At 43.2% G+C, this 11,691-nt stretch overlaps 1 protein-coding gene across 13 annotated transcripts in view; it reads left to right on the forward strand.

Annotated features, from left to right (window-relative positions):
* Window positions 1-9,739, forward strand: part of DLC1 (DLC1 Rho GTPase activating protein) — a 514,332-nt gene extending 504,593 nt beyond the window's left edge. For all 13 annotated transcript variants that reach the window (XM_057303350.1, XM_048226234.2, XM_048226233.2 and 10 more), the window contains 6 exons: window positions 1,518-1,731; window positions 3,314-3,428; window positions 4,022-4,240; window positions 5,032-5,249; window positions 6,218-6,391; window positions 7,146-9,739. In XM_057303350.1, the coding sequence (XP_057159333.1) occupies window positions 1,518-1,731; window positions 3,314-3,428; window positions 4,022-4,240; window positions 5,032-5,249; window positions 6,218-6,391; window positions 7,146-7,266 (1,061 nt within the window). In that variant the 3' untranslated portion in view covers window positions 7,267-9,739. The remainder of the gene's footprint in view (window positions 1-1,517; window positions 1,732-3,313; window positions 3,429-4,021; window positions 4,241-5,031; window positions 5,250-6,217; window positions 6,392-7,145) is intronic.
* Window positions 9,740-11,691: the final 1,952 nt, after the last annotated feature.

The raw sequence follows: 11,691 nt of genomic DNA on the forward strand, positions 1-11,691 counted from the left end.
TAATTACTGGAGCAGTTACACACTCTTACATTCTTTTGGGGGGTTTGGAGCAGAGGGAGAGAGAAAGAGAGAAACTTAGGGAGACTCTACGCCAAGTGCAGAGCCCGATGTCAGGCTCGATCTCATGACCCTGAGATCATGACCTAAGCCGAAATCAAGAGATGGGTGCTTAACCGACTGAGCCACCCAGGTGCTCCTCACATTCTTCCATTCTGATCCAGGAGCTCATGCTTTCATTTGTTTCTAGAACAGTGTTATCTAAGATGCTTAGAAGAGCAGGTACCAAGATACTTCTGTTGATTCGCAGCTCTCTAGCAGGGCCTGTTGTGTTTCAAACTTCACAGGTGTCTGTGTGTTTTATCTTGCTGTAAAATGAATAAATAATCTTTTTCTGTTACACATCTCAGCTTCTGCCAGAAATACTTGGGACAACAATACCCATGCCCTTCTCACTTTTAAGTAAAGCTTAAAGCAAACAGTTGTCTAAATTAATGATCAAGGTCAGGATTACAGCATTTACAGCCCCGTGTTTTTCTTGGCTCAGTGTGGTGTTACAGCAATGTAATATAAAAGCAGCTTCTCTCTTCGTGCTCAAATTGTCTTTAAACCAGCGCGTTGGACTTCATTTTATGAGAAATGGAGCTGGTCTGGATTATTTCATTATTTGTTTCATCCTTTCAGATTTTATAAAAACACAGGTCACATTTTCCTCACCGAGGTATTTGTTATGTATTGTAACCATGGAGCTGTTTTAATCAGTTTGTCCTATGGAGCTGCACTTGAGTGACTTGATTTTTCCACCACATGCCTCCTGAAAGACAGATTGGCGTAGTAAAGGAGGCCTGAAGGTTGGGCCCAGCATTTTCTACATGTATGTTATTTTACTGACTTGTTTCTCAAGCATATATTTTTATAATCGTCTCTCCGTATGCTTTCCAAAACTTAAAGAAATTACTAGTAAAAATAGCTGTTGTTTCAACTGAGTATTTTAGCAGCTTCCTTTCCACATTTTACAAATGAGCAGATCAGTTATAATTATGGAAAGTCCCCAGACATACTGAACATTTTGTGTAAAGGCTGAGAATGTTTTTGTCCCTTCGTACATATCTTAGATACGATTTTTCACTGAGACCAAATCAAAGTATAAATGTGTGTAATGTTTTTGGTAATCGAGAATGGTAAACTAAGGATTTCTAAAAAAATACTTAGAAAAACTAATTCTGTAAACCAAAAGAACAGGCATCATATCTGGAGTTGAACTCCGAGGTGAATTAAGGAGGATATTGGCATTGTGGGTGTTGAAAATTTTTTGACTCCTCCACAGGCAGGAAATACTTGAGGGTAGTGACGCTGGTGGTGGTCCCTAATTTCTTCCATATTAACCTCAAGTACACTCTCTGCAAGTGCTTGTTCAGAACTGAGCTGAGGTCGTTGGGGCTGATATTTGCTTTGGGACGTGTTCTTGCAACGTGCGTGGAAAAGCACTGAGTTGACAGGGAAATGCTGGTGTTGTACAGGTGTGCCCAAGGACCAGCGCCTCCAGGCCATCAAGGCCGCCATTATGCTCCTGCCTGATGAGAACCGGGAGGTCCTACAGACCCTTCTTTATTTCTTGAGCGATGTCACAGCAGCTGTAAAAGAAAACCAGATGACTCCCACCAACCTGGCTGTGTGCCTAGCGCCTTCCCTTTTCCACCTGAACACCCTGAAGAGAGAGAATTCTTCTCCAAGGTACGGGTCCAGCGAGATGTGCACACACATGCTCTGTTCTTCAGACCGGGACAGCCTACCTTTCCTTCTCCGTTGTCCCCGTGTGTTTCTTGGACTCACACCTGAGTCAAGCAAAAAGGAGTTTGCCTCCTTGCTTCACAGCCCCCGTACTTCCCTCCTTTCTTCTCAGCCCTGGGGCTGTGACTTTCTAGACAATCTAGTGGCAAGCAGGTTATGAGAGAGAGATTTGGATATGCGCTTTGCTGTGGCCAGTGTTTGCCCTAATCCTCGTGACCTTGCCATCACGCTTTCTGCCAGCAAAAAATCATGCAGATTTTTTTTTTTTGTTTCATCCTTTCAGATTTTATAAAAACACAGGTCACATTTTCCTCACCAAGGTATTTGTTATGTATTGTAACCATGTAACTGACCTCCCAAACTGGATGGAAATAAGGTCCTTGCTGCCCTGGCTTCTTCAGGGTCAAGAAAGACAAGCCCCCAGCCTGTGCTGGACGTTGTTAAGGTAATTAGCTGGGTCTAAAAGAACTAAGGATAACATTGAGCCTCAAAGCCAGGACCGGGCCTAAGCCAATTGTGTGCAAAGTTTCTCCCTGGGTGTATATGAGCTGGGAGTGGCTGAAGACGAAGTCAGAGGATCTGGAAAGTATCAAAGGCTGATATTTGCTCAGCACAACCACAGGACTACACCCTTGACATTCATTCTCTTATTTAATCCTTGTAGCAGTCATGGGAGGTGAAGATCCTGGCTGGGAAGTGAGACGGCAGGGAGGGTCAGTTTAATAAGTAACTTCCCACAGCTAACAGGGAAATGGCAGAGGCCATTGGAGCTTCTTACTGCCGTGAATATTTCACGTAAGGGCCTCACAGCAGAGCAGGGAAGAAAGGAGGCACTAACTGGGCTTAACCCCTTACGTTGAACCCATCCGCTGATCCTTGTCCTCAGCTCTAAAGATACTCGAGAGACACTCCTTCGCTACAGGCCTGAGGCCTAGTTGTGCTAGTGGAAGTTAGCGTTGCTGTTGAAAGCCATACGATACTTAAAGTATCTTTTTATCTAGTTCTCACGTGAACTGAGGCATTCCATCTTCAATAGGATAGGGAACTAGAGAGGAGCAGAAGAGAGAGATCAGATAAGATTAAGACAGAACCTCTAGGAAACAATAGATGGGCCCCTCACCTTCAGGAAGGGGACTTTATTTATTTAAACTAAAAGAATAGTGACACTATTTACTGCATCGTACAGTGCCTTCTCTCCACGCACCCCTTGAAGCTGCCTTTCTGTCTCCCCCCCAACATACATAGACCTTCCCCGCTGCCCTATTTAAGTAGGAACCTGTTTAACATGACGGCCTTAAACAGCCCAGATCTCACTGAAAACAGTCCCTTTCATGTTTTTTGTGCTTTGCTGATAAAAGTGAGGAATTTTAGTGACCAAAGTAAAGCTCTCTTGAGCTCCTAGTAGCACATAGGCTCCGGTAAAATGTTTTTTTTTTTCCCTCTCCTTTGGGTTTCCTAGAATAACACATTAATTAAAAATGCATAAATATTTGAATCTTCCCCCTCCCTTATTTCTTCTGCCTAGGGTAATGCAAAGAAAACAAAGTTTGGGCAAACCAGATCAGAAAGATTTGAATGAAAACCTCGCCGCCACTCAGGGTCTGGCCCATATGATTGCTGAGTGCAAAAAGCTTTTCCAGGTAAGGAGTTGGGGAGCCTTGCGATTGGTTGAGGATGACGTAAATCGTTAGGACAAAATCTAGGCCCCATCAGTTCATACCTTACCAAAAGATCTTTCCATAGTTGGAGATTATATACATAGCTCAAGAATGTCTGTTTCTTTCCTTTTCTAAGAACATCTTACTTATTTTATAATGTATAAGCTCATTAGAGTTAATGCATTAGCACTGAAACTTGCCTATCTCCACACCCTTGACTTAAGAAGCGAAAACAACCAATGATCCGAAATAAATTCTGTGTCTGAGAAGCCTGTCCTCCTCCATGTAAGCCCGTATTTGTCATTTACCCTCCTACTGTGACTTTCCAAAGCAGAAGAACACCTTACATGAGAGTAGGCTTTTTAGATACGTTTATGAAGGTGATGTGTTTGTATCCTCAGGATACAACCTGGGAGGTTGGCAGGCCCACTCCTCAGTGTGCTGGAAACAGCAGCTGGAGTGCCCACTGCCCTGAGAACCCAGTGTGTTGTCCCTGCACCGCCCCTTCCACTGATGGGCATCGGTCACGAGTACAGGCACACTCACCTCCTTTTGGTCTCTCACATCCCCCACAGGTTCCTGAGGAAATGAGTCGATGTCGGAATTCCTACACGGAACAGGAGCTGAAGCCCCTCACTCTAGAAGCACTGGGACGCCTGCGTCATGACGAGTCAGCTGACTACCAGCACTTCCTCCAGGACTGTGTGGATAGCCTGTTTAAAGAGGTCAAGGAGAAGTTTAAAGGCTGGGTCAGCTACTCCACGTCTGAGCAGGCCGAGCTGTCCTACAAGAAGGTAAGTCTTGGCCCTGTCGTCAGCCAGTCGAGTTCTAGCAGTCAGGATTCAGGTTCATCAGAGGCAAGACCCTGTGGCCAGCTCACCTCTCTGTGGGCATCTGTCACCCATTCCTTCCTTGTAGACCTGGCCAGCCGGGTGATTCAGTTCTCCAGGGAAGAGTGGAAGCCAGGTCAGCAAGGAATCACAGTCATCTCACGCTTGTTGGAGGAGCCATCTACTGAAATCCGTTGGTTCCACAGAATCACAGTACCATTCCCTGGGCTAGATGTATTGGGCTTTAGGGCATTCTGTGACATGCTTAGGTTTTTCCATCCCCTTGCACGCTCCTCTATTCTCAGCCACTCTTTTCTTGGCCCTTTAATGAGTGGGGATTATTTGGGGGGAGAAATTAAGTTGTTAGGACTAAAAGCCCCTTGAGGGCAGGGACATCTTCTATGGCTTAGCATGATAGGCCCATGATAGTATTTCTTGACCCTGTCTCTACCACTTGGAAAAGAAATAAACAGAGCATCTGGATGGCCATGCAGGCATTAGGGTGCAGATAAATGACCTCATTTTATTGCACTGACCCTAATAGGAGTCCCAGGAAAATGAATGTTAACAATTTGGACCAGAAAATTGGTCCAAGGTCAGGTTTTCTGGCCTGCTCTTGAATATACTTGGGAATACCAGCATATAGATAATAATTAGCCTCTAAACACATGACTGTAAATACAGCTGGCAATTTGCCTTCGAAATGTAGGTATGTGTGAATTGTCTTAGCACTGAAAAATACATCCTCTTTTCAGGTGAGCGAAGGACCTCCTCTGAGGCTTTGGCGGTCAACCATCGAAGTCCCTGCTCTGCCTGAGGAAATCTTGAAGCGCCTACTTAAAGAGCAGCACCTGTGGGACGTAGACCTGTTGGACTGCAAAGTGATTGAAATCCTGGACAGCCAAACTGAAATTTACCAGTATGTCCAAAACAGTATGGCGCCCCACCCTGCTCGGGACTACGTTGTTTTGAGGTGAGAGCTTCCAAACAGATGACTGTAGCAAGGATGCGCCTGGTGTCACTGAATGTGATAAGATGGTAAAATTATGTAAAATAGAAGGTATGCCTCTGAAATAGTGTTGAATCCTTCCAGATATGGAAAACATATCTGTATGTATTCTTGTAGTGTGTTCATCCCTAAAAATAGTCTGAACACTTTTGGAATCGAGGCACATTCAGGGCGCCTGGGTGGCTCAGTTGGTTACGCATCCAGCTCTTGATTCTGGCTCAGGTCATGATCTCCAGGTCATGAGATTGAGCCCCACATCAGGCTCTGCTCAGCGCAGTCTGCTTGTCCGTCTCTCTGCTCCTCTTCCCGCTCACGCTCTCTCACTGTCTCTCAAACAAAAAAGTCTTTTTAAAAATTTTTAAAAACACAATAAAGGAATAGAGGCACATTCTATTGAATATGCTCATTGGTAGCAGATTCTTGCCTCTTCTAGGATGGATTTTCTTGCTAGAAATAGCTAGTGAATGCATAAGCCAGGAAATCACATTTAAGTCCCAAGTGAGCTGTGATTAAAGCTGAATTATATGTAATTCATAAATTCTCTGGAGACATTATCGAACGAGGAATTCCAAAAATCTTTGAGGAAACAGCACATCATTCGTCCGGAGCTTTCCAACAGAGCAGTGCTCGTTTGGTTGTGCATGTGCTAATACATTTGTGAAATGTAAAAATGGTTTTCAGTCACACTTCATATTGGGTCTCTTTCAAAGAACTGACGTGTGAGTATATACGCACTGTAGCGGCTCTGTGTGCAGTTACTCATTCGAGAGCCCTTGGGCAATAGTAGTTCAGGGGATGCCATCAATCCAGGACTGGGTCACACAGCATAGGAACTGCCCCTGCCCCTCAGCTGTCTCTTCTGATAGTGGGGCCCATTTTCAACTTGGCTTCTAGGAGATTCCATCTTTTTCCCTCTGATTTTGTCTCTACAGAACATGGAGGACTAATTTACCGAAGGGGGCATGTGCCCTTTTACTCACATCCGTGGATCATGACCGGGCACCTGTGGTGGGGGTGAGAGTCAATGTGCTCCTCTCCAGGTATTTGATCGAACCCTGCGGGGCAGGGAAATCCAAACTCACCTACATGTGCAGAGCCGACCTAAGGTATGTTCTGATTCTGATTTTTTGTGACATGGTGAGGGTCATGAGGAAGATGAGACTTTTTGTCTGATACAGAGAATGGCTTAAATGAACCCTTCATTGTATCTTGTCTACTCCCTAAAGAGCAGTTTTTATAAAGTAACACCTTCCTGTTTCTTGGTCCTTGGGGGCCTGCTTCCGAATTTCGATCCCTTAGAGAAAGTGCTAATACGCTGCTTCTGTCATGCATGTAAAGCCGTAGGAAATGAGAGTCTGAACTAGCACGCCGGTGATTCTCATTTTGTATTCAAAGGTGTTTGAAAAGGTGAATATATATGAATATATATAATGTTTTAGTAATTAATCAGGCCTATACCCTGTGCCATTGATGACTCTGTGTTCATATCAGAAAACTCTTGCAATTCAGCAGTACAGCCAAAACATGCCCCTCTCAAAACTTTCCAGAGTGGTTAAATTCTCATTCGCAGTCTTTACCTCTCGGTACTCTGTCAACCGTCTGTGTGGTCTGTTTTTGTTCTATACACTAAAGCTTCCCTGAATGATGTCACTCAGTATCTGTACTCAATATATGGTTCCTTGAGAAACTCTGGTTCCAAAAGTGTAATGGCTGCGCCAGGAGGTTACCTTGCAATACTAGGAGTAATCTTTGCTTGTGCAGCTTCTGGACCAAGACGTGGAAATGTACTCGGAACTCCATCTGGCCTCTTTCAGTGCTTTCCAAAGTGAAGAACCCTTCTGCTTTTCCTTTCCGTTGCAGGGGCCACATGCCAGAGTGGTACACAAAATCCTTTGGACATTTGTGTGCCGCCGAAGTCGTGAAGATCCGAGACTCTTTCAGCAATCAGAACACTGAAACCAAAGACACCAAATCTAGGTGATTACTGAAGCCTAGCGGCTGTGTGCACCGTCCGGACGGTTGTTTCTGGAAAGCCCTTTGCCGGTCCTTGGAAGAATGGGTTCTGAGTCTAGTCCTGAAACTGAGAAAACTATACGTTGGAGTGTGGGGATCAACTGTAGCGATTTTAAGACATTTTTAAAGCTGCTTCCTGTTTGTTGAGGGTCTAGATTATAGACCTTGACTGGAATATATAAGACTGTGCAAAAGAAAAAAAAAAGTATTCTTATTCAAATTGCTTCTGAGAAGCAAAACTATAAATACGTAACGGAAAATAATGAAGATACTTCGTTGTCTTGTGATACTGGTGTATGTGTACCTATGTCATTTTATTTGCAGCGTGTGGCGGGACTGGTGTATCCACTGGAATAGTCGGTACTCTTGGACCTGTTTCTCACGGAGATGAGCAAAGAAGGGTTTGCACAGGGGAGTGTGTGGATGTGTGTTTGTTGCTGGCTGAATGGCAGAGACGTGTACGTCGGATGCAGTGTCTGGCACACTGGGACGCCTCCAAGAAGGATTCTGATGCGTCAGGTTCAGTTTGACCTGGGATATCTGACTGCCCGTGGACCCATCCAGAAACGGGACCCAACACCCTTGTTCATTCATTTTTTTTTCCCCGAGGTATTAAGCACATTCCTTTTTTACCAACCTCCTCTTTCCTTAAAAGTAATCGTAGTCGCTTGATTCCAGGGTCCCTTCCAAACACAGTTGGCTTTAGACCTGATTGCAAATAGTGATAGAGTTTTTAACCAGTAGAGATTAGTTCAGGGAAGAAACTACCCCCTACCCCTCGCCCTTACTAGCTCCATAGCAGAGTTTTATTTGGGGTTTTTGTGTTTGTTTTATAAGTCAAGATGTAACGACTGAACACCCTAACATCTACTCCTGAATCAAGCGTCGGAACTTTTTACCTGTTGGAATGCTTTGCATTTTCATGTTTATACCCGAAACTCTTGAAGACACACTGAAAACATAGGAAACTATGTATGTCCCAAGGAAATCCTTGTAAATTTAACCCACGGTATTAAAATTTAACAACAGGTGTTGATTGTTGTTATTCACAGCATTTCTGAAAGCTACACATACTTAATTGTTGGACTTGTCATTTTCGGCAAATAGTTTTTCTGGTTTTACAAACTTTTCTGTTTGTGGGTTTTTTTGCTTTGTTTTCCCTATAAATCTTTTTCTTTCCTTTATGATGATGCCCTTGGACTATATTTGAGTGGTAAAGGAAAATAGTTATCACAGGGGAAAAACCCAGAAAACACCAGCACAGTTCTTTGGAAGGGTGGGTGGTCTTTGTCCAGGTTTTACTTTAACCGTAATGATTGACTCATGAGACAGTATTAGTGAATTTATTTTGTATGGAACAAAGTGAATAATGTATGAATGAGAGTTGTAAGAAGGATTTTTATTTTGTTATAATTTAGTTACCATTGTCAGTGTTATTTCAAAGGTTCTTTGAAGAATTGCAGCAGTGGGGGGGGAGATTAGAGTTTTAAAATTTGAGTATTTTGGATATCAGTGTTCCTCATGAAGATATACTTGTATATTCAATTTTAATAGCTTTCAGATTTGTAAGATTGTATGTTGTATATACCATTCTATTAAGATAAACATGTACACATGTCCACTGTGCTTTCAAACATAGATAAAGCATGATAAAAATTATTATTTAAAATATACTTGTATTTATACCTCAGATACTCTTTTGGGTTTTGTACCTCAAGGCTTTTTTTTTTTCCTAATGTAAATACACTTTACGTGAATACAATCTAAGTGAAAAAAAAATAAGAGGTTTATAACTTGCTCTCTATCTGTACAGAATATAATCCGTAAGTGCACTATTAAATGTTTAAAGTAAGGGAAAGGTCTGGCCTGCTTTCCTGTGTCCTGCATCTCACTCCTACCCTTAAAACCACAGATTGCAAAAGCATATCATTCTAGCATCAACTACAATGAAAATCAGATTTGCTGAAGGAAACATCGGACTGCAAATCATTTCAAGGCCAAACTGCCACTGAGCCACTTGCTAACAAACAGGAAACCCTGGTGAAGGTTCAGGAAGCGTGGAGGTTCTCTCCTAACAAAGGTCGTTAGGAAACGATGCGGAGAAGGTTACAAGAACAAGGAGCCAGCGAGAGAAAGATGCTTATAAGCAAAGCCAAGGTCACCTTTTAAGTCCACAAAAGGCCTCTTTCCCACTGTCCGGCTTTCCTGTGGAAAGGATTCCTTACATGTTTGACAACAGGAGAATTCAAAGGATGTGAATGTTCCAGGAACTCTAAGTCACCTCGAGTGCTATTGCCACAACTTACTAATTGTGGCACATCGCCTAGATTGTAAGCTCTTTGAGGGCAGGGCTCTTCTACACATCTTTATAACCCCCTACAGCGGCTTTCAGTGTTTTGTACTTGTAGGCACCTAATAAATTTATTATTTGCTAAATGGAACTCATTGAATCAGCTCCATTATTTGAGGAGGGGGAGAACCTAGGACACCGTGTGCCGGAAGCCCTCACTGGGGTGCAGCCCTGCCCGTTTCAAGATTGCAGAGAGTTGACGTGGTTAAACCTAATGGAATTTTAAAGTTTAAACTGGCGAAGACACATGGATGCTGTGTATAGAGGTTGTCGACCCTGATTGTAAATTAAGAGTTCTTTTTGATGGAGTTTTAATCATAATCTTGTTTCTCAGAGACTGATACCATTTTAGAAGAGGTTTTATTTTGACAAACAGTCTGGGCATAGTAGAGGGGAAAAAAACCAAACCTCACGATAATTTTTAAAAGACACACAGAGACCAAAGGCTGTTTCTTTTTCTCTGCCTCCAGACCTGGTTTCTTCAGAGCTAAATAAAATAAAGCACGGGGCGCCTGGGTGGCTCAGTCGGTGAAGCGTCTGCTCTTGGCTCAGGTCATGATCCCAGGCTCCTGGGATCGAGTCCCGCATCAGACTCCTTGCTCAGTGAGGAGCCTGCTTCTCCCTCTGACACTCCCCCTGCTGTGTGCTCTCGCTCGCTCTCTCTGTCAAATAAATAAAATATTCTTCTCAAAAAATCTCAAAACATCCATCTTAAGCCTGAAATACCTACGACTTTAGTTGTTTGACAGGCTGCAGAAGGTTACCAGGAGGGAGGAGACGTCCTTACAGACACCACTGAAGATGCGGTTGGCTTTGTTAGGCTACCCATGTACTTTGTCCACTCCTTGAGTCCGTTATTCAATGCCTACTGTTTACCTCACGCTGTGCTCAGTACTGAAGACACAGCAGTGAGCAAAACGTCTTCGTCCTCACAGAGCTACACTGTGCTCATAGACACTAACAGAAATGATACACCGTGTACTATGTCCTGACTCTGGGGACAGGCTCCTGTGCACTCATGGTGGGTGGCTTAAGACCTTAATTGATCAAAACTCAAGGTAGTTATACTCAAAGCATCTTGCTCACCAATTTATAGATAGAATAACTTGGAAAATTCTAAGAAAATCAGATCGTTCTTTAAGAGATTTTTTTTTCAGAGCTGATGAAGGCAAGTGAGATTTTTGAAAAGTAAAGTCTAAAGAAAAATTAAGATGATCCAAATCAGTGCTTTCTAACATCACTAGTTAGGGGTATGTGTGTGTCTGTGTTTGTGTGTGTGTACAGGGAGAGACAAAGGCTACAGAGGTGTGTAGAACTTTATAGCACCAATCATGGGTCTTTATTTCTGTCCACTTTCCACACTTAATTTAAGCTTCACACATACCCCAAGAAGCATAAGTATTATTCTAAAATAAGGATGTACCTTAGAGAGGTAGTAACAAATTAAGATCCCGAGAGCCAGAAGAAGGAGCCAAGACTCCAGCCCAGGTCCACTGCCTCAACCATCTCTCATTTGCTGACCTTTCCCTAATCAGGAGGTAAATTTCTCATCGTAGCAGCCAATTCACATGACCCCAGCATCAGAATTGAGAACTCTAGGAAAATGAAGGTTCATAGCAAAATAATCCCATTAATCCAGGTCTCAAATTAAATTATCCCTACTACTGAGATGCTGAAGGTGATATTATATAGGTAAAAGTAAATATGAGGCAGGGTTTGGCTTCAAGTTAATGTTGAAAAGAACTTACAGTTCTGTTTGCAAAGTGAGTATCTGATTTGAAATGTACAAAGATTCCACGTAGGCCTCCTTGTGAAACAGAGGACAGATTCTCGCCCATCTGTAAGCCGGAGCAATTAGATATGTGCTCTGATTGCAACCTACCCAACCCCTCTGACCTCACATTGCTTCAGGGGTACTAGGGGAACATCTACCTACAGGCTTCTTAACTTGCAGCCCGGGACCAGAACCCTGGTCCTGTGACTTTCCGCAATATGTCATCATGCCCTTCCCAACACGCAAGCATTTCTTGAAGTAGAACTGAG

The sequence above is a fragment of the Ursus arctos genome, unplaced genomic scaffold, assembly GCF_023065955.2.
Source record: "Ursus arctos isolate Adak ecotype North America unplaced genomic scaffold, UrsArc2.0 scaffold_27, whole genome shotgun sequence".
NCBI lineage: Eukaryota > Metazoa > Chordata > Mammalia > Carnivora > Ursidae > Ursus > Ursus arctos.